This window comes from Alligator sinensis, unplaced genomic scaffold, assembly GCF_000455745.1.
Source record: "Alligator sinensis unplaced genomic scaffold, ASM45574v1 scaffold1599_1, whole genome shotgun sequence".
Taxonomy (NCBI): domain Eukaryota; kingdom Metazoa; phylum Chordata; order Crocodylia; family Alligatoridae; genus Alligator; species Alligator sinensis.
This window is the reverse complement of record NW_005842809.1, coordinates 658,730-681,540: the sequence shown is the minus strand read 5'-3', so window position 1 is coordinate 681,540 and position 22,811 is coordinate 658,730. Positions and strand designations below refer to the sequence as shown.

General features: G+C 42.6%; 1 protein-coding gene across 1 annotated transcript in view; it reads right to left on the bottom strand.

Annotated features, from left to right (window-relative positions):
* SLCO1A2 (solute carrier organic anion transporter family member 1A2) overlaps positions 1–22,811 on the bottom strand; it is a 35,073-nt gene that overhangs the window by 2,319 nt on the left and 9,943 nt on the right. Inside the window, exons 3-12 of the mRNA XM_006035153.3 lie at positions 21,879–22,020; positions 19,550–19,682; positions 17,310–17,419; positions 15,162–15,308; positions 14,432–14,530; positions 13,781–14,014; positions 10,164–10,328; positions 2,442–2,637; positions 1,121–1,286; positions 64–248 (exon numbers count right to left, since the gene is read on the bottom strand). Of these exons, the coding sequence (XP_006035215.1) occupies positions 64–248; positions 1,121–1,286; positions 2,442–2,637; positions 10,164–10,328; positions 13,781–14,014; positions 14,432–14,530; positions 15,162–15,308; positions 17,310–17,419; positions 19,550–19,682; positions 21,879–22,020 (1,577 nt within the window). The remainder of the gene's footprint in view (positions 1–63; positions 249–1,120; positions 1,287–2,441; positions 2,638–10,163; positions 10,329–13,780; positions 14,015–14,431; positions 14,531–15,161; positions 15,309–17,309; positions 17,420–19,549; positions 19,683–21,878; positions 22,021–22,811) is intronic.

Genomic DNA, 22,811 nt, shown 5'->3' with positions numbered 1-22,811 from the left:
TGTCTTGATATGAATTTTTCAGCTGAGCTCTTAAGTTCTTACAATAATACTATTTTATTCTACCTTATTAAGACCATGTATCCTGGTGTGGCTCCTAAGGAATAAATGAAACAGCAGACTAATGATAATATTAAAAAATACTGAAGCATCTTGTCACAGTTTTCTTCTCTGTCACATTGGCCCAGAACTGCAGAGATATTTCTAGATGAAAATGCTGATGCTGCAACACAGGCACAGTTTTCAAATACCTGTCAAAAGACAGATTTCATCACTGAGGCTCAAACTGTGATTACCGTCACACCCACAAAACAGTATATTATTCCATGTGACATATTGAGGTTAAAGTATTACCATATTTTCTAAATTAGAAGATGCAGTTTAAGGTGGGGAAGGAAGGGGTCAGGCAATTGCTACCGCTCCAATCCCAACCCAGAGTTGGGGCTGGAGCTATAGCTGGAGTTGCAGCTGCCACCTGCCCCCCGCCCCCACTGCCTCTGCATGCCTACTATTCCTGGCCCCTGTTGGTCTGCTGCTCTTCTCTAGGCCGAACCCACCCAGAGAGCAGCAGTGGCCAGACAAGCAGATTAACCCTTCCATGCCTGCTCCCCTGGGACAGACAGTGTGGGCAGCCACACACAAACTGGAGAGGGGAAAACAGGGGAGGAACAGTAAGCAGGGATCTGGGTGGGCTCAATCCAAGCCAATAGGGGAGTGTTTACACTAAGGAGTGGCTACACCTTAGTGCAACACAAACTGGGTAACATGGTTCAGAGCTAATCCTGTGCTTGTGTGGCATAACTTGGAGATGCCTAACGATTGCTTAAAAGACATTTTAGGTGCTAATATACAGGCTACAGGTGTTAAGAGTTCCAGGAGCCACTCAAAATTAGCATATAACAAGGCCCTTATTTGGACTTCTATTTAGTTTGAAAAAGTTTAATTAAATCTATGTTGATATTAATTTCTGGGCAAAGCATCAGGCTAGTTTTTATTTTATCTAGACCACTTTGCCCACATCTTACTTTATGAATTCTAGTCAAGTCCATAGGTATGTGTATTTCTGCCATTGCATCACGTTTGCTATATTTCAAGGCATAACATGACAAAATGTGTGCCCTACCATGTGTTTTCCAGTTCCATTTGATCCTTTACATCCAGCAAGACAAGGTGAAACATAAGTTATTCCATTGTCCCCACAAACAGGATCCCACACTTTTAGTGTACAATCACAATCACTATTGCAGTCAGCAAGTAGAGTTGTTTCCACATATGAAACTTGTTCTATTCTGAAAGACATTCAAAGGATAAACAAACAACTGAAGATTAAAATACCTCAAAACTAATCTCTTTACATCATTTTTAATGCTGAAAATTAAAACACTTTATCAAGAACTTAAAAAATGAGCAGCAGCTTTGCAGAAAAGGACCTTGGGGTTGCAGTGGACAATAAGCTGAATATGATCCAACTGTGTGCCCTTGTTACAAAGAAGGCTAAAAGCATACTAGCTTGCATTAGTAGGAGAGTTGCCAGCAGATTGAGGGAAGTGATTATTCCCCTTTATGCAGCACAGGTGAAGTCACATCTGGAGTACTGTGTCCAATTCTGGGCCCCTCACTACAGAAAAGATATGGATAAATTGGAGAGAATCCAGTGGAGGGCATTGAAAACAGTTAGGAAGCTGAGGCACATGACTTCTGAGAAGAAGCTAAGGGAACTGGGCTTATTTAGTCTGGAGAAGAGAAGACTGAAGGGGGATTTAATAGCAGCCTTCAGCTACCTGAAGGGAGGTTCTAAAAAGGATGAAGTTAGACTGTTCTCAGTGGTGGCAGATGACAGAACAAGGAGAAATGGTCTCAAGTTGCAGCAAGGGAAGTTTAGGTTAGATATTAGGAAGAATTTTCTCCCAAGGAGGGTAGTAAAGCATTGGAACAGGTTACCCAGAGAGGTTTTGGAATCTCCATCCTTGGAGGTTTTTAATACCTGGCTAGACAAAGCTTTGGCTGGGATGATCCAGTTGAGGATGGTCCTGCTTTGAGCAGGAGGTTGGACTAGATGACTTCCTGAGATCCCTTCCAACCCTAATTTTCTATGATTTTAGGATAATAGACTATATGTGAAAGTGACATTCTCTCCATTGTTTTTACTTTCCTCTATGAATGATCAATTAGATGAATAACTGTTTACTAACACTGGCAGTTACATAACTTAAACATGTAACTGCATTAGTCTGATATGGAAATGGTATCTCTACTTTTTGTGTTCATTTTTGCATGCACCTTTTAGAAAATGGATTTATGAATTTAGAACCTGTTTTTTGTTCTTTTTCTGAAAGAACAATTTGTTCTTCCAAAACCAACCTCCTTGGCAAGGTTCTTATTAGAATATATTTTAGTACAAGGGAACAACAGGTCATTTCAGCACTGTGACATAAAGAATATACCCTTCATAGGAGACTGTTAGACCAGCAACTGGAGAAGTTTCACAGACCATGAAGTAAGCAGCAAAGTAGATAAGGTATTCGAGTAAAGAGATCCAAAAGGCTATTTTGGCAGCTTGAATAGTATTTGTCTTAAATTTCTTCATCAGCAAGCCTCCAAGAAAATATCCAATGCATATAATTGGTAAATTGTAAATACCTGTACAAATAAGTAGATTTTCAACATTAAAATAACAAAGGAAAGCAAAAAACTGCTCATAAAACAATATGGCCTGTATTAATCATTCCATCATTCCTGTGACTGCATAATATTCATGTTATGTTCACAAATGCTTTAATTTAGCAATAATAAGATACCACATTTCATGGTGTATAAGTTGTGGTTTGAAGCCCAATTTTTAACTCTTAAAATTCAACCTCAGTTTATATACTGTAACACTGTCCCCTGCGAGCGGTGCCAGGCTTGGTGCTCAGCTGATGCAGCCCAGGCACCACCGCTCACAGGGGATGGGGGCATGCCAGCCAAGCGCTGAGCCTGGCCCTGTCTGCTGCAAATGGCACTGCTGAGTGCCGAGCCCAGCCCTGTCCCCTGCAACTGGTGCCAGACTCAGTGTTTGGCTGGCACAGCCGGGCTTCGTGCTGTGCTGACATGGCCCAAGGAGCACTGCTCACAGGGGATGAGGGTGTGCCAGCCAAGGCTGAGCCTAGCCCTGTCCCCTGCAAGCAGCACTGCAGCACATGTCCACCCTGAGATGCCTGGCCCACAGTGAGGGTGCACAGGGGCCAGTATAGGTCTACCCTATATTTCTGATCCAGAAAGTTAGATCAACAAATTCCTAACTTTTTGGATCAGAAAAATGGGGGTGACATATACACCATGTTTACTTATACACCATTAAATATGGTACCTTTAAATTTCCACCTCAACTTATACACTGTATCAATACTTTTGACCCTCACCCCAGTGCCACCCCAGTCCGGCCCCAGCCTGGCCCAATCTTCTTCACCTACCGACAGCATCCCTGTCACTGGAGGCTATGAAGTCTGGGCCCAGCTTTAGCATGGCCTGTGGGCCTTGCCGTCACTATGGAGATACCCCTCAGCCAGGCACTGAGCCTGGCCTGTTGCCTGCAAGCAGCGCTGCCTGGGCCATGCCAACTGGGTCCTGAGCCTGGCCCTGTCCACTGTGAGTGGCACCACGCTTGGCGCTCACATGGAGTGGCCCAGGCAGCACCACTCACAGGGGATGGGGCCACACCAGTTGAGTGCCAAGCCCAGCCCCAGCCCCTGTGAGTGGCACTGCGGCATGTTTTTGCACCACCCACCATGCCCAGCCCACAGTGAGGGTGAGCAGGGGCCAGTATAAGTTGACCCCATACTTCTGATCCCAAAAGTTAGGTCAACTTGTACATCGGATCTATGAAACTCCTAACTTTTGGGAGCAGAAAAATGGGGTTGACTTATACACCGTGTCGATCTGTACACTGTCAAATATGGTACTTGTTCCAGTTATTTGCATGCCCAAACCAACCAGAGTCAGGAGGAGATCTAGCTACTCACAAAGAAAAGTGTAGAAATATTCAGAGAAAAGACAATAACATAACACTGAGATAAGGGCACAGCAACTCCTGTTGGTGGTGCTACCTGCTGTAATCCCCTCACTAAGAATGGCCCTCTTGTGATTTTTGTCCATCAGCCAGTGCACGAGCATGACCAAACACATAGAACAATAGGGAGCACAATGTGCTAGCTCAATAGTTGTTCCATATATTTACTGATGGTGCTAATCACTAGCCTGATCTTTTTTTGTTTTTTTTAGATGAGCAAAGCAGATAGTCACTGGGCATGTCTACTGTGGAGCTGACTAATTAGTTCTTCAGTGAAGCATCAGCATCAGCATCTATATATGCAGTGCTATTAGGCCAGAGTAAATTAATTAACTCTGCCATAGGATAGTACTACCTGACACAAATACTATCCTACAGGGGAGTTATTTACTCCCCACAATGCATGTGTAGACACTGACTGGGGCCAGCTGGGGCAGGAGGGTACTCCAGTGCCAGGCTGTCTACTGGAGAGCCCTGCACTGGAGCAGCTTCATGCCCCAGCCAGCCCCTCTGCAGCACATTGAGCCAGGTCAGACCAGCACAGGGCTAGCAGGCTGATCCCTAGAGCCCCCTGCCAGCCAGGGCTACTCTGCCCTGGTTCAATGTGCTGTGGTCCTGGGCGCACGTGTAAATGCTGCACCTGGGCGCAATAAACTCCAGCCCAAACTGTGCCATAGTTTGTTGCATCTAATTAATTTCACATGTAGACACATCCACAAAGAGCTAGAGAACTAGCTGTACACTCCTGAAATATACTGTTTCTGCAGTGCTCCTGAAAGCACCACCAAGAAGCACATCCCCATCCACCACTCCCATTGCACGCACCAAACCTAGAAATGAGGTGGCAAAGCTGCCATGAAGAGCTGCTCTCTTTCCTCCCTCCCCTTCCCCGCCCCCTCCGAGCTCTCAAGCTCTCTTTCACTAGAATGTTTCAAAGTGATCAGTACTATCAAGGAAACTTCAGTGTCTCATCTGTGGGTTGGGCACATGTGGTGTGGGAGCAGGTGGGATGGATGTATCTCAGCATATTCAGGAACACAAGGGAAGAACAACCCTAGATGATGATTAAATCTTGTTGTTTCATTTATTCGATGAACATTTTCCTGAATCATACAAGTACCACATAGTTTTGATTGTCTCTGCCCAGGAGCATAGGTTTACTTCTACTGAGCCATGTAATAAATAGAAGAAATAGAGATGAAGTAAATACAACCTGTGCCACTCTCCAGGCAGAAGATAAAATGATGCCCAGGAAAAAGCCAACTTGCTAAATAGGTACTTTGCGTCAGTTTTTCACCAGTCCCATGGGACAACCCCCTGCCCAGTACGGGACACGGAGACCCGGGTGAGGGAGATTCCTTACCCTCCATCAATGCTGACCTCATGAAGGAACACCTTGAGAGGCTGAATGCCTTCAAGTCAGCCAGCCTTGACAGTTTACACCCTTGGGTACTCAAGGAGCTGGCAAGCATCATAGCCTAGCCCCTGGCACGGATCTTCGAGAACTCCTGGTGCTCTGGTGAAGTGCCTGAAGACTGGAAGAAGGCCAATGTGGTGCCTATCTTCAAGAAAGGGAGGAAAGTAGATCTGGCAAACTACAGGCCCATCAGCCTGACCTCTATCCTGGGGAAGGTCTTGGAAAAGATTATCAAAGAGGCCATTCTTAACAGATTGGCCGATGGCTACATCCTGAGGGATAACCAGCACAGGTTTGTTGCGGGTAGGTCTTCCTTGACCAATCTCATTTCCTTTTATGACCAGGTGACCTATCACCTGGACAAGGGAGAAGAGATTGATGTCATATATCTTGACTTTAAAAAAGTCTTTTATCTGGTATCCCATGATCCTCTCTTGGCAAAACTGGCTGTGGCCTCGGCCTCACCACGATCCGCTGGCTGGGGAATTGGTTCTGTGGTAGGTCCCAGAAGGTGGTGGTTGACGGAAGTCAGTCATCGTGGTGCGCTGTGACCAGTGGGGTCCCTCAAGGCTCTGTCCTAGGGCCTATACTATTTAACGTCTTCATTAATGATGTAGACATTGGTGTCAGAAGTGGACTGGTCAAGTTCACCGATGACACCAAACTCTGGGGTAAAGCATCCACACCTGAGGACAGGAGGGTGATCCAGGCAGACCTTGACAGGCTCAGGAAATGGGCGGACGAGAACCTGATGGTGTTTAACACTGAAAAATGCAAGGTTATCCACCTTGGGAGGAAAAACCTGCAGCATCCTTATAGGCACGGCAGTCCTATGCTAGCTAGCACTACGGACAAAAGGGACTTGGGGGTCATGATTGATCACAAGATGAACATGAGCCTTCAATGTGATGCTACTGCTAGTAAAGCAAGCAAAATGCTGGCTTGCATCCATAGATGCTTCTCAAGTGAATCCCAGGACGTCATTCTCCCATTGTACTCGGCCTTGGTGAAGCTGCAGCTGGAGTACTGCATCCAGTTTTTGGCTCCACAGTTCAAAAAGGATGTGGCGAAGCTTGAGAGAGTGCAGAGAACAGCCAAATACATGATCAGAGGTCAGGAAAGCAGACCTTATGATGAGAGGCTGAGAGCCATGGGACTCTTCAGCCTGGAAAAGTACAGGCTCAGGGGTGATCTGGTAGCAGCCTATAAGTTTATCAGGGGTGCTTACCAAGATCTGGGGGAACGTCTGTTCACCAGAGCGCCCCAAGGGATGACAAGGTCAAATGGCCACAAACTCCTCCGTTAACTTTTCAGGCTGGAAACATAAGGAAGAACTTTACTGTCTGAGCCCCCAAGGTTTGGAATAGACTGCCGCCAGAGGTGGTTCAAGCACCTACTTTGAACGCCTTCAAGAGACATTTGGATGTTTATCTTGCTGGGATCCTATGATCCCTGCTGACTTCCTGCCCCTGGGGTGGGGGGGCTGGACTCGATGATCTTCCGAGGTCCCTTCCAGTCCTGGTGTCTATGAAGCTATGAATCTATGAAAATGCAGGAAATAACTCCTCATCTACAAAGCTAGTAAGACTGATCTTTTGGGAGTATTTCAGTCAATAGCAGAACAGCAGAGTGGCATGAGACATGAGAGCTGTGAGGTGTGATGTAGGCAACTTCAAAAACTGTGGTTATCAGATGTGTTTATTATACCTTAAAGATCCTTTATTATACCTTAAAGACCATGGCAGTTTAAAGAGACTGATGCAGGTGGAGTTAGTTAGACACTAAATTTAGGTATGAGCCATGACTGGATTTAACTTATAGCCATATTGCATGTTATACTTAGGACATGTTAACTTCACTTAAAGCATGAGCATCTGTGCACTTAAACAGAAAAACACATGTTAAGTGCAATTGTTTTATAGCAAAGTTATGACTTTTTGCAGGATTATCTCCAGATTGTATTAAGTAACACCTTAAGTTATTCTGGGGCTGGTCTATGGAGATAATACAAACACAGCTAACTGGCTGTTGGTCCCATCCCTAACAATGCACCCGAGTTTGAAACTGCCTCCAGTGTGATGCTGAAACTAGAACTGACAATCAGCCAATTGTTGGTCCCAACCTCCATGCCAAATCAGAGCTTTGAAGTGGCCACAGCATCTCTCTGCCAGTGGCACAGACATGGCTCAACCTCAAGATCCAGTGGCAGCATTAGCGACATGTAGGGGGTGCATGCAGGTGCACATGCACCCCCTGAGATTGGCAGTGCCCACCCTGCAAAAAGCACCACCAATGCTGCTGGCAGTGCCTGCGAGCAGTCACCACTTGCCACTACCCACCCCCCTCACTGCTGACACTGCTGGCGGCATTGGTGGGCAGTTCCTAGCTGCCACTGCTGCTGTGGCAGCGTCTGCATGTGGTCACTGACCACTGGTCAGTGCTCGCTACCCCCCAGCCACCGACACTGCTGTGGCTGCCTGCAGGAGCTCCCTGCTCACTGCCGCCATGCTGCTGACACCACCGCTGCCATCTGCGGAAGGTTGCCGTGTCCCCCCAGCTTCCGGGGGCATGCAGTGTTCATGAGATTTGGCTCCCTGTGCTTCCTAGTACCTCCCTCCACCCACTTCTAACAGAAGAGACTTGGCTCACCCTTGCATGCCAGCAGCAGGCACTCCCCGGCTGGACAGTGCTAAGCACACAGCAGGGAGGCCACAGGATCTGAGGGTGGGAGTTGCATGTCCTCACAGGCAGACATGCAAGCTGTACCAGGGTCAATTCAATGTCTGGAGTGAGGGGGAAGAGGGAGGAAACAGCCAGTTCCAGCCCTAGTATTAGTAAGCATTCTCGTGCAACTACTTAGAACACATTCTAACTTTTAATATGGGATGGTAACACTTACTATGTCTCAGATAAAACATTTGCTAAGTATCCTATGCAACAAGCCCCTTAAAGAGTTCTTTTCCTGTTTTTAATAGATTCATAGATTGTAGAGTCGGAAGGGACCACAATGGATCATCATGTCCGAACCCCTGCCCCTGGCAGGAAAGAGGACCGAGGTCAGATGACCCCAGCCAGGTGACTATCTAGCCTCCTCTTGAAGACCTCCAAGCTAGGTGATAGCACCACCTCTCTTGGAAGCCCATTCCAGATCCTGGCCACCCTTACTGTGAAAAATTTCTTCCTAATATCTAACCTAAATCCACTCTCAACTAGTTTACACCCGTTATTCCTAGTCACTCCCTGGGGCGCCTTAGTAAACAGCTCTTTCCGTATTCCCTGTTGACCTCCCCTAATAAATTTATAGGCGGCCACAAGATCTCCCCTCAGCTGTCTCTTGTGAAGGCTGAAGAGATTCAGCTCTCTCAACCTCCCCCCCGTAGGGTCTGTCACGGAGGCCTCTAATCATGCGAGTGGCCCTCCTCTGGACCCTCTCCAGATTCTCCGCATCCCTCTTGAAATGCGGTGCCCAAAACTGGACACAGTACTCCAACTGTGGCCTCACCAGTGCTGCATAGAGGGGGAGCATCACCTCCTTTGATCTATTAATCATGCACCTGCTAATGCACGACAAGGTGCAATTGGCCTTGTTGATGGCCTCGTTACACTGCCGGTTCATGTTCATCTTGAAGTCAATAGGGACTCCAAGATCCCTCTCTGCCTCTGAGCTGCTGAGAAGGACACTCCCTAACCTATAGGTGTGCTGGGGATTCCTCCTTCCCAGGTGGAGTACCTTATGTTTATCTTTATTAAATTGCATCCTATTTCTCTCTGCCCATTGATCCAACCTGTCCAGGTCGGCCTGAATCTGCTCCCTGCCCTCCAGTGTACTAACTTTGCCCCATAACTTGGTATAATCAGCGAACTTGGAGAGGGTGCTCTCCATGCCCTTGTCCAAATCGCTGATGAGGATATTGAATAATATCGGTCCGAGGACCGAACCCTGTGGGACCCCACTGCCCACCTCCCTCCAGGCCGAGAAGGAACCATCCACCACCACTCCCATACATTTTTGGTTATGTATGTTGTTACTTTGATCAAACAAAGTCACTTCAGGTGAATTAAAGTGCATGAATGGACACTAGAAGTAGAGGTCATTGAAGAGGAAAAGATCCATAGAAGCCTTCCCTTTTGTTCCTGGGTTGCTCTGGTTCCCGCTTCTGTGGGCCATCACTATGGTGTCCTCTAACACTAATCCTCAGAGAAAACAAAACAACACAAGACAGACTCAAAAAAGGTAGGCAAATATTGGGAGCATTGCTCCTTTGCCATGTGGTGTTATAGATAAATGAGAGAATATGGCTTTAGGAAAAGCCCAAATCTGCAACAGTTCAGAGAAGGGTGTGATGGAAAACACTGATGTGCACAGACAATGTTGGCTGAGCACACATTCAAACAACTGCTTTCTCTGGAGGGAGTGCTATCAAGGTGTCATGTTCATAAACATGAAAACATAAACATGATATTACATTAAGATTAATTTTTAAAATGTGCGTGAGGTTATGGTTAGAAAAAAATAACGAAACTGAGTTAAGAGATTCATTTGGAGTAAATTCATAAATTCATAACATCAGATGACAGTCTTGTGTTGAATCTAGCTCTTGTATAAGCACCTTTCTCAGTATATAGACATATTTGCTGTATAAAGCCCTCAGTATAATCATTAGCTGATCAAGGGAAAAAACAAACATAATGCAAGTGTACCTATTAAAAAGATGGCATCTGATGCAGATTTCCCAAACTGCTGTTCCAAATATTTTGGCATGAAGGATATCATGCCATCGAAGGCATTGAACTGTAAAACAGTAATGCATACAAACAGCATATACACAGGGTTGTGAAACAAAGCCCGAAGGAATGGCAGGAAATCTGGAATGATAGAAAAAACGGAGTTATCGTGAAGGTCCACAAAATGATTAAGTCTCTATTGAGTGCAGCTAAAGAAGCAGGAAAGGAAGCAGAAGACGCCCTAAATTAGATCTTGGACTGAACTGGATCTGCTTTAACTAAAATCAGCTATCATGATCCCCTAAAGACTTTATATTTGAACCCAAAATATTCCTTGTGTGCTCCAAAATGTCTCTTCCACAATGCAGTAACTCCATCTGCAACATATGGCATTGTACACAATGAATGCCTAGCTTTTTTTTTCATGCTCCAATAATTCCTATGCCTTATCATTTCTCTTCTCTTCAATTCTATGTTGCTTTTGATTAAATTTTTACTGAAGCTTATGAGGTAGAAGGTTTTCTTTAAAGAGGGATTGCTCATCAGTTGGAATTTCTGATTTGAAAAAGGAGTTCAGTGGCCCAGACACTGTATACAGTCATTAATCTTATCTCTCATTTATTAAAGACCCTAATTTCTCTCTAGGATTCCTCTTTCCCCAGATGTATTTCTACAAGCTTTTCTGATTCCTAATAAGCTCCTTGGATAGTATTAACTCATTCTGGATTTGTTTTCCAGCTCTCATTTCTTTTTAACGAAAAATTTAACTGACTTTTTTCTTGTCTGAATCTTTTCCCGTCTCTTCCATATCCAACATAGATGCTTTCTGTTGTCCCCAGGCCTTCCATGCCGCCCTGCTTATTTTTCAATTAATTTCTAATATGCTGCATTTTAATGATGGCTTTTTCACTTATACTGCCCAGGTATTAAATACAGACAAGGATTTCAATGCTTCTTTCCTCTTCCCCTGGACTATTAGACTTCCTTACTCTATCTGATTTTGTGTTTCTATTGGGTGCCTAGGATCCAACTATGGGCTCCCCTACCAAACAATCACAGGCAAATTTCCAAATGAGGTGCATTTTTTTTCAGTATTGTCTGAGAAAAGCTATAGAATCAGGACACAAAACACAAAAAAGAAATTTCTTTCTGTTCTACTTTCTGTGCCAGCATATGTGCTGATCAGTTTTTAAGAAATTTTACAAAGCAAACAAAAAAGGTTTATATAACAATGTCCTTGATTTATTAAAAACAGGCACTAGTATACCCTTCAGAAGCTGGTATACCCTTCAGAGTCTGGTTAGTATCTCAGTAGAGGAAGGTTAGTATATCAGTCTCACAATGTAGTCTAATTTATAATAAAACCATATGCTATGTAGTCTAGCATCCAGATTTTCTAGAAAATGCAAAGGAGTATTAAGATAAAATAGGACAACTGAAGTTTTAACTTGAAACCAAGACACTTTTTATTCGGGATATTCAGGGACAATGGATTTCCACCTGAACACAATACAATGTGTTGTTCCTGTGAGTGATAAACAAAGGGCACTTTTACATGTGCTCCAGGAATGAGCAGTGCACTTTAATTAGAGTGGCTCAGAGATCCACTCTAACGAAAGCACCACAGAGTCTCATGTATTAGCATCCCTGTGCTTGGCAGGGATGCTTGAACTAAAGCTTGTTTGACAAGCTTCAGTTCAAGCACCCCCATCACCACTTCCAAGTCCAGAGATGCTGATACGAGACACAGGAGATCTGCTGGAGCACAGTAATTACCATGCTCCAACAGACTCAATTAATCGACTCTGCTCTGAAGCGTTGTTATCACAATGCATCGGAGCAGCCTCCCAGCTTGTCTACAGGCACCCAAAGAAAGATGCATTCTGAAGTCACACTGGAGAATTAGGAATGCCACAAGCTGAGCTCTTGGAGAGTCATCTGTTCCTTACCAAAGGTTGTAATATAAGCAAGGACTTTCTGCAGTAATTAGTGACTTGGGGTGCACTGAATGTGGAATACCCAGTTTGAGCCACCTAAAAGAGGCTGCACTAAGTAAGGGCAGACAATGCGCACTGGCAAATGCACCCTCATTCTGAATATTAGGACCTCAGAACTGCCATATTTACCCAAATCTAAATTTAAAATAAGCCTGAACAATTAGATTTTATATGTGGAAAAATAGTTATCATTTTCCATGTACAGAATCTAATTATTGCAGGGTTGTCTTAAAGTTGGCCCCCCACTGCTACAGCAGAGCAAGCAGTGGCAGTTAGTAGTGGGCCAAGCAGATGAAGAATCTCCCCCCCCAACACACACACACGCGCACCTCAACCTCTGCCACCTGTCCTACACAGTGCCTGCCCACACTAGCACTTGCCTCCCCTGCCACTTGCCCACCTTGATGCCTGCCCTTCCTTCCATTCCCATGCTACATGGCCCCCACGGCCTCTGCTCCCATGTCTCTCCCCCTGCCACTGCCTCTGCGTCTCTTGCCTGACCTCCCCCCTCCCCCCCCACACACACACTGCTTACTCTCCAGTCCCAGCCCAAACACATCTGCTCCCCACAGCTGCTGCCCCTACCACCACTTACCCTCCAGCTCTTGCTCTGGCCCCACTCCAGCTTAGGGAACAGAGCACATTGTTGCTCTAGCTATCCCAGCCTGGCCACACAACAGCAGCAGCAGTGGTAGCAGCTCTGGTTCCAGCTCTGACTGGGCTGGGGCTGCTGCTATCACTACATGGCCAGGCTGGGGCCATAACAACTATGTGTTCTCTGCCCTGGGGACAGCAATGGGACAGATGTGGTAGGGGAGCAGATAGGGAGGGCAGAAGAGAGACAGCTGGGGACAAAGGCAGTGCAGGTGGGAAGACCAGGTGTGTCTCCATCTCTGACTCAACCCTGGGTAAGGTCCAGAGTTGGAGTCAGAACAATTGCCTGCCTCCCTGCTTTTACTCAAATCCAAGATAAGGGGATTTTTACCTGTGTTAAATGTGGGGGAAACCTCATCTTGGATTCAAGTAAAAAAGGGCATTTGTAGACAACACTTTAAAGCGGGTTTAAAGTGGATTAAATGCCTTTTGCACCACTTTAATGTCACTGCAGTTTGCATATTTGGTGGTGTATAGCACATTAATTCCAGCCACTGTAGCACATTACAGCATTAAGTGACTTTTGGGGCGCTACAAAGTTAAACACCTCTGAGGAGATTTTAGTTTCCTACCCTACAGCCATGGAGGGAAGCACCAGGCTCCATGCGGCTCAGCCTACTGTAGTCTCATTCAACTTTAGTTATAACTAGTGACTCACTAGAAGCAAATTTCCACATCCAAATACACCAAAGTGTGGGAAGAAAGAGGTTTCAGATACATTTCACGGTAGGTTTGTGACTCTATAAGGGACGAAACCAATACTCTTGTTCCTTGAGGTATGAACTTTGCAGCTCAGGCCCATCTCTAGTGATAAGCACACACAGTCCGTGTCATAAAGGAAAAAAGAAAGCCTTTCCTATAGTCCTGCTGTATTTAAACCTGTTCTACCATATAGTGACAAAGATAAATTTAGGAGTAATAAAATAAAATTATTTAACTTGCCTTTAGCGATTTCATACATGTTCTGTTTGACTTGGTTTTTACCATTTCCCTGTACCAGTGTTTCGCTTATTCTATGTGGTACCTCAGTATCACTTTCTTCTCCTTCCTTAAAAAGGGTCTTAGGCAGAAACCAAAAAGGCATGCCAGCCAGGAGATTCACTGATCCACAAATCAAAACGCCCAGCCACCATGCCCCAACCCAACGTGCGTCAGTTAGGGTTAAAGTCACCTCCTCTAAAAGCAAAGAAACATACATCATATTAGCTCTTAGATATCTTCCCCCACACTCACTTGTAGTAGGCACTTCTAAAATCTGAGACAGAAGAAAACTCTTGGGAAGATTCAAGGTACCTCTTCAAAAGTGGAGGTGGCCTTTTCTTAAGCAACTAGATTTATCTGCCAAATATGGACATTAATTCATTAATTAATTATATATTTCATCATTGAATGAACTCATATGATATTATTTAACAAATAATTTATTTGCAGATTATTTTAATCTTGTTTGAATGCAGGGGATTTTATCAAACTGAACATCATATGCTGATTTTGCTTCATAAAAGTATTACCAGCAAGCTGGCATAAAACAAGCGCAGCCAATGCCGTGAGATACACTACTCATACTAGATTATAAACATACTAGTTCATTACCTAGATCTGTTAATCCCAGATCAACGTACAGCTGTGCACAGAATGATCCCAACATGAAACCAAGCAGAGGGCCTATCACTGTGGCTGTATGCAGGCAGCCTGAAGCAAAGAAAAGTGAAAAACATACAGAATCAGACCCTCCACAGTTATTTTCTTTAAAAATTGACTGCCCTACTTTTGTATGATTCTATGAACATTTCCCAACTATCTATAGTGACTGGATAGATTGACCCCATAAAGTTCTGAGAATATGGTTTCCATGATTACAAATCACTTTCTGTCCTTGTTCTCCAGTATGTTCATAGCCCTTCATGTGTACAATTCTTCCCACTAATTTCATAGGCTTTGCATCAAAGAACTCTATTTTTTTATTTGTCAAACATTTCATCCAGAAAACTCAGTCACTAGCATATTTAAAGAAAGTGAAGGCTAAAGGTCATAATCCTGCACTGGAAGCCATGTATATTGACCTCTGACCCCGGGCAGAGCTCTGCTTATTTAAGTGGTGCTTGATAGATACATGATCAGTGATCCCCCCACCTGATCTTCAGGGAAGTATCATAGCTATGAGGATACAATCAAGGCACATTTAAACCAATCTGACATTTATTGCCCTATTCACCCACCTGTGTTCAGATAGGTTGGCAAAGTCCTTAATTACCTTGCAAAGTCTAAATGAGTTAAGAACACTTCTTATATTTAACATAAAACCAAGTGCTTGCAGATTTACCAATGTATAAAGGTGAATTTTCAGCTTTGGCAAAATCTTCCACATATGAAATGCCCAATGGCATGATGGGAGTTTCACCCATTCCTCGTATAATGTTTCCTACCAGCACAAACACCCACATCAAGGACCCAGGCTCCTTTTCACACTCTGCAAATAAAATAAGAGATTTTGACATTGACTGGAAATAAAATGTTTTCCTAGAAAAAACAAATAATTGCTTAAGACTTGATGTGCCTTTTAGCTCCAGCAAACAAAATAAGAGAATCACAGTAATCCATCGGAAGCCTGGGAAGAAGACTGCTCAAAAGGCATCAAGCCTACTGCTACATCACTTTATGGATTAGAGTCCCCACACTCCAACCACACAACCAGCCAGCAGTGTTGGGTATTCCATAGACTAGGCCTTAGCCTTTCCCCCATTTCTTCTCCACTACAGTACTCTTCAAAGCAACAGGTCTACAGCAGTTCCTGAACTCCTGTGGGCACAAAGGAAGAAATTCTGCTTGGCTCCAAGGCAAAATCTAACCCCTAGATAATTAAAAGAACACATATGCATCCTTAAAAACCATCTGTACAACTAACATAAGGAACTGATCAAAAATGTGCCACCCCATTCCAATTTGTTATACCATGTGATTTCATCTCTGATCAGAAGAAGTATTCAAAGTTTTCCTGGAACAATGCACCCCTACAGATACAGGCACATGAGCAAATTAACAGAAACTAAGGTAAGCTGTGAACTTGCAGTGTATGTGTGCAGACACACCTACCCTTGTGATATATGTGAAGCAGCTTCCCATCAATGCAGATACCTTCAATTTACAACAGGGTAAGAGCATGCGTATATGCAGTTATATGTAGTAGCTGATACACTATAAGTTTACAGCTCGACTTACCTCACAGTAATTTGTCCTTATATCATTACTTTGTGGGTATTTTGCCCTGGCTGAACTTTTCTCAGTAGAAAATGTTGATTTTAATAAAGTTTCATTTTCCAGTAAGAAAATGCTTCATTTGAAACTTTTCTATCCAAGATTCAACCACTACCAGATCAGAATATTTAGTTAAAATGTACACAAATCCCATTATTTATACTGTATTTTAGACTGAAAATGAAGTTCGTCAGAGCAATGCAATCCTGAGAACTTTTACCTGGTTTCATAGCAAAGCCAAAGTAACTTGCCCAAAGCAAATGATTGGGAGTCAGAATTCCTGGTTTCAATTTTTTACTTGGACACTTAAATAGCTTGAAGGCAATGTTCATAATGAAATGGAACCATAAAGAAAACTGCCTTCAGGTTGCAAAGTTTGCATAACGATACTGCATCAGTGACTCAACCTTATCATGTGTCGCTGAAATATTATGGCAAAAATATAACAAATCAGTGTCAGGGTGTTGTACAGTACTTATTTAGTTGTTTATGCTACTCCATTTAATACCATTATAATTAATTTATATATCACTAGGCACATCTACGTAAGCCACCCACTGTGCAGTCATTACTGCAATCTTTGAGTAGTTGCTTATGTTAATACCAAATGACTTCACAGTACCGTCGATGCATGGTTTTTGCCCAATGCTACTGTACAAAAGCTCATTATTACTATGCAGTACTATTGCCACTTGTTGGTACTGTGCCGTAGTATCTCACGTTGATGCACCCACCGACAATGTGCATAGATGTTTTGAGATATTGAATAAGCCACGGTTTCTAATTATTACCACATAGTTTCCCTTGTTCTCTTGAATGGAGAGACTACCTTTTTTGACAAACTGATAGACCAAAGTGGGATTTTGCCATCTCTTCTTCATTTTCTCAACTCCTCAAACTACCTTGTGTATGTAAGGTAGCAAGGAGAATATTTCCAAAATCAGAGCTCTATTAGATATGTCCATAAACTGGCAGAGTGAAGAGATGTTTAACCATGCTAGCAAATACTGTAAAAACTGCATACAGGCCAACTTTTATCTCTAGAATCTCCAATTGGAGAATATCCCAAGGCCTTGGAACTACCTAACCTGTATCATTTTTATCCCTAACATATGACCCTGAATAAAGCATTAACATACAGTTTATTTAAAAATTTCAAAAATATTTGACAAAAGAAATAAAAGCCACAAACAAAACAAAACAGAAAGACCTGCACCTGCTGATGGTTTCTCCATAGGCATAGAAGACTGGCCATTACTTGCAAGGCAGAGAGGCATGGTTGAAGAAGAATTCTCAGCTGATGAAATGCTGGTTTCAACCTGATAACTGTTAGAGCCAAAGTAAAAAGCTTACAAATACAGAAAGAATATATTAAGCCACTTCATAAAAGCTGTTTTCCTGAACTGAAGCTTCTCAGAAAAGGGGTGAGCAGAGAGGAGAACCAAACCTGGTACAAAAGTGAATGGAGTCTTTCATTAATCACAATTTAATTTAGGAATCAAGGATTTATCAGGCTGAATCAGACACATAGTTTATGTGGTCTAGTATCCTGTCTCTGACAGACTCTAGTAGGAGATGCTGCACAAGATAAAAGAAGCAACCTAAAAAAAACCTTGTCATATTTTCCTTCCCATTCTTCATACATCATAACATACGTATTGGAGTTGCACATTAAGCAATCTCACTGAACTGTCCACAATCCTAAATTTTTGTTGGGGGGGTTGTTAATTTAATTTAGAACCCTGCCCATCCATGTACCTATATAATACTCATCAGTCTAGTATATCCTCATCTAATACACTACTTAAAATTGTTCTCTCTCTCTCTCTTCCATGGCATTAAAAGACAGGTTTAAATTTGTGGCAAATGGCAGTGGATGGAGTTTGAATCCATAAGAAAAGAAGTACAGTACTCCTTTGTGGAAAAGCAGAGTTATACCAATGTAAAATTGGCACAATGGTATGAAGAAGCAGGGCAGGAAATATTTAACTGGAGCCTGAAAAAACATAGGAAGGTGTCTGGGGATTAAATTAATGTGCCAGTGCTTCTTGGTTCATATGGGACTGGGGGGCAACAGTATTCTATACAGGCTGTAGTCTGGGGAGCTGAAACTTTGAAAGAATTGAAATAATCAGTGCATGTAGAAATAAAAACATGGAAAAGGACTTTTGTAGCTCTGAATATAAGGAAGTCATATATATATGTGCATGTGCAATATTGCACGTGGTTCTGAGTAGACTTAGGGAGGGGAAACAGGAGGAGAAGACTTTAAAGTGAAGGATGGGTGGAATGTGTCAAGGTTTTATGAAGATAATAGGTTGTGGAGGCACATAAGTGAGAAACTAGGTAAAGAAAGACTTAGTCCTGTGGATGCTTCTCTTGCAAAAGACTGACCGTTTTCTCTGATAAAAATCCCTAATTTTCAGATTTAAAAAAATAACCCAAAATCCACATTTTTCTGTGATTAAAATGAAGCACTAATGTTGTGAAATGAAAACTAGTGGTGTTTCATTTCAATCACAGAAAAATATGGATTTTGGGTTACTTTTTTATATCCGAAAATTGGGTTTGTTTGGTTTTTTTTGTCAGAGAAAACCAGGATCCCTGCTTATGAGGAAAGACTAAGGGATCTGGGACTGTTCAGCATGGGGAAGAGAAGACAGAGGGGGGATTTGGTGATCATCTATAAGTATATAAGGGGTGAATATTGGGAGCTGAGAGAAAAACTGTTCACTAGGGCATCCCAGGAGGACAATGAGCAACAGCTGTAAACTGTTAGAGGATGGTTTCAAGTTGGATGTAAGGAAGAACTCCTTTACAGTAAGGGTGACCAGAATCTGGAATAGACTTCCCAAGGAGGTGGTGTAGTCTCCAACCTTGGAAGTCTTCAAAAAGAGACTGACAGACACCTTGCTGGGATCATTTAATCTCAGTGGTATTCCTGCCCAGAGCAGGAGGGTTGGACTTGATGATCTTTCAAGATCCCTTCCAGCCCTTAGTTTCTATGATTTCTGTTCAAAACCAGTGGACAGGGTAGGGGAATCATTATGGGATCCAAATGTATTATTATCCAAAGAATGATTTTCCTGCACAACCTGCAAGCAAAATACATCTGAATAATCAGGAAGATAACACTGCACTACAAAGCATATCTGAACTTGTAATAAAATGTGGTACATATGCATAAACATCATGGAGATGAAAGGTAACATACCACAGAACAAGAGGAAACAAAACAGAAGGACATATGTTGTCCCATAGAGAGGCAAATCCTGTACACATTTTTATTTGTTTAGAAAACCATAATTAACTTTTGAAGCCCCCTTAGAAGACCCACACTGCCCCAGAACTAGGTTCTTAGAACTCAGATTTTGCTCATAAGTGATTCAATTTCAGTGGGCCCAGTGATGGGATTAGGGTTAGAAGAATCTGGCCCATCATTAGCTAAATACTCACCGTCCCATTAGGAAATGAGGCAGCGATATCAAAAGGCATCCAAAGGCCATGACTGTGCATCCCAAAGCAATTATTCTCGGTCTATGAAGTTTTGCTCCAAAATAACTCACAAAAGCTATCAGCAACAAGTTTCCTGCAGGAAAAAAGAGCATGGCTCATTTTTGTTTTTAAATGCTAAGTCACTGTATGTATTTTTAAAGATACTGCAAACCTGACCAAGCCTAAGCATGACATCTTATCCATTTAATAATCACTTACCTTCTCTACCTCTACAAGCATTATGCAAAAAGGGGACTGGCTATGAAATACTCTGATAATAGAATGTTTAATAGAACAGAAATCATGACTAAAGAACAGAGGTTGAACTGAGGCTATCATGAGAAAGAAGCCAACACCAGTGTACCAATCTAGTGCTGTCAATGTCGTTTAATAGAAATGTGATTTACAAGTTGAAAGAGAACACTGTGATAAAGAGAATCCAGAGTGTTATGGGATAATGCTGAAAGCAGGCAGTTTAAGACCTTCCCCCCCACCTTTTTTTTCTTTCATGCTTTCTGAGAAACACATAGATAAAGTCATTCATTAAACCATTTCCCTCTTCAGGAAAGAAAAAGCTTTACAATATATCATAAGAAGTGTAACTGTACTTCAAAACAAGGCCTTGTGGCTGCAGAACAATAGATGTATTAGCAAGCCATTATTCTCTTCGGATTTTTTTTTATTGAAACAAACATTTTGCACAGTTTATGTCAGTGATGTGGAAATTGAAGAAAGATATCTAAGTATTTATATTACAAATATAAATATTAGATTCACGTTTCTCCACTGAAAATAAGTAAACACCAGATAACATGTGACATGCAAAGAGAAGAAATGGCATTGATAATCTTTAAGTAGTTTAATGGGAAGGGAAAGGCAGATCCCTGTGATGCATATTAATATATTAACTTGTACACCACACACCTCAGATAAACACACAACCTGTTTTCAGAGGGATGAGTAAACTAAAAAATATTTTTCTTGCCAGCAGCATAAACATGGGCAAGCTGCATGCCATAGGAGGGAGCAACAACCTGTAACTGTTCTATTAACACCCTACCTGCTGGCTGGCTGTAGACAGTTCTTCCCTTAGCAGCCATGTCTACAGCATGCATGTGTGAAAGATGTGAAGGGTGTCCTTTCAACATGTGCACAGTTATTTTCCATTTCCTCACCCCGCCCTCCACCAATTTCACTTTGTTAAAGGGACACCATCAAAAATCAAGGTAGGTCCCACTTGATCCAGATAGGGGATAATTTTTTGATACTCTTGATACCCTTCCTTATAGTCTGACTTCACCCATGCCTTGCCATTGGCTGCCCTCTCCCTTCTATCTTGTGCAGTAGGTAGAGCAGTGGCTTTCACAGGAGCTGCTCTCCTACTGGCACTATGATCACTGACAAAGTTAATCAGAAACGGGAGGAAAGTGGGTGCTATAATCGCAAGTGACAATCTTGCCTTCAAGGATTCAGATATGGGCATTGTTCTTCTGCTCAAAAATGTGACTTCAAAATTGCATCTTCTTTCTTAATAAATACACCTCACCTATCCAGAGCCTCATCTTCTAACTCTAATTACAGAAGTGTGTGTTTTACTTCTATTTACTCCTTTAAGATGTGTCCATATTTTGGATAAGGATATTGCTCCCTCACATACAAAACTTGCTGATTAAAGCCCCATGTATAAATATTTAGTATTGTCTTATACACAGATACCCTACAGCTTACACTTCTAGCTTAAGTGTCACATGTTTTTTTGTTCATCCTAAGCAGAACCAGGAACTAGCCAAACCAGGATCTGATCCTACATTCTGCTACTCATACAGGAGGTCCCAATGGGCATGTCTACATGAGATGCTACCGAACAGTGTTTTTTGCACACTTATTTAGTACTTGATTATTCAAGTACTTAAATAAATGCCCAGTAACCAGAGTTATTGTGCAGTAGAGCCAGTGAAGACCTTTTAAGTGATGCTACTGAGCAGTAACCTAATAATACTATGCAGCGTATCAGTACTGTTGGTGCTGTGACACGCTACTGTACAGTATTATTTGGCTACTGCACAGTTAGCATCTCATGTAGAAAGACCCAGTTATACCTAAATACATTAATATGATTTTCAGCATTGGACAAAGGCTCATTCCAGGCCACTACTCTCTCACACATAATAATTGCTGCATTCAAAATATTTTGAACAGGGAAAGGGCAAAACAGCCACTCGGACATGCTCTGGAAACATACTGTTTTGTCAAAAAAACACCAAAAAAAACCATTAAAAGGAAAGATTACCAACTTCAAAGCTGCCACTAATGATCCCCACCAGAGAGGCTGGAATATTAAATTGTTTCTCTATCTGCGTATTCATGCTGTTCATATAGGCACCAGACATGGTTTTGGCAACGTAGGCAAATGATAATGCCAACAGAAATACCTGGGAAAGGAAGACAGGAATTCATACAAAATTAACAGGCACATCAATATTTAGCAATATCTCTTACCTATTTTTTCTACCAAAGCTGTTCTGCCAGTAAAACTACATACACAGTCCTAGCATAATGAACTAAAGACAATATTGAGTCCAAATCCTATCAGTTTAATTTGTACACAGTGTTCTGACTTCTCTTTACAAGAGTAAGAGGAACAAGATTTTGTCTTTTTCCTTTCAGTTTTCATTTATGCTACCCTTGGCATTTTCAGGCCCCCATTTTCCTTATTTCCCCATTTTCCTCACTCCTTAGATTGAGAACTCACAATAAGGATGTGTTTCAGATTTAAAATCTAGGTGCTCAGGAATTTTTCCACTGAGTGGATGTCTACTGCAAAACTGCCATCTGCAGGACTGAATAACAGGTGCATCCAAAGGAGAAAACTCAAATAAATTAAATGCATAAAGACCAGATGGTGTGCCCTTTACTCATATGGATTTGCAGGTATTCTTAGATAAGTAAGTAAGGTAAGCAAGTAGCCTCATTAATTTTGGACTACTTGTGTAAGTAACTGTTCATCCCTATCAGGAGAGGTCACAGTGAGTATGTCTACACATGCACTTCAATGCACAGTAAAATAGGCTACTGTGCATTAAGCATCACCTAAAACATATGCCCTTGCGCCACTGTGCATTAGCGCAGCCTAATGTGGGGGAGTTGGGAGTCCAAGAAGAGTGGTTGTTCCTTAAGGAGACGATCCTCCAAGCCCAAAGGGTGACAATCCCAATGCAGATCA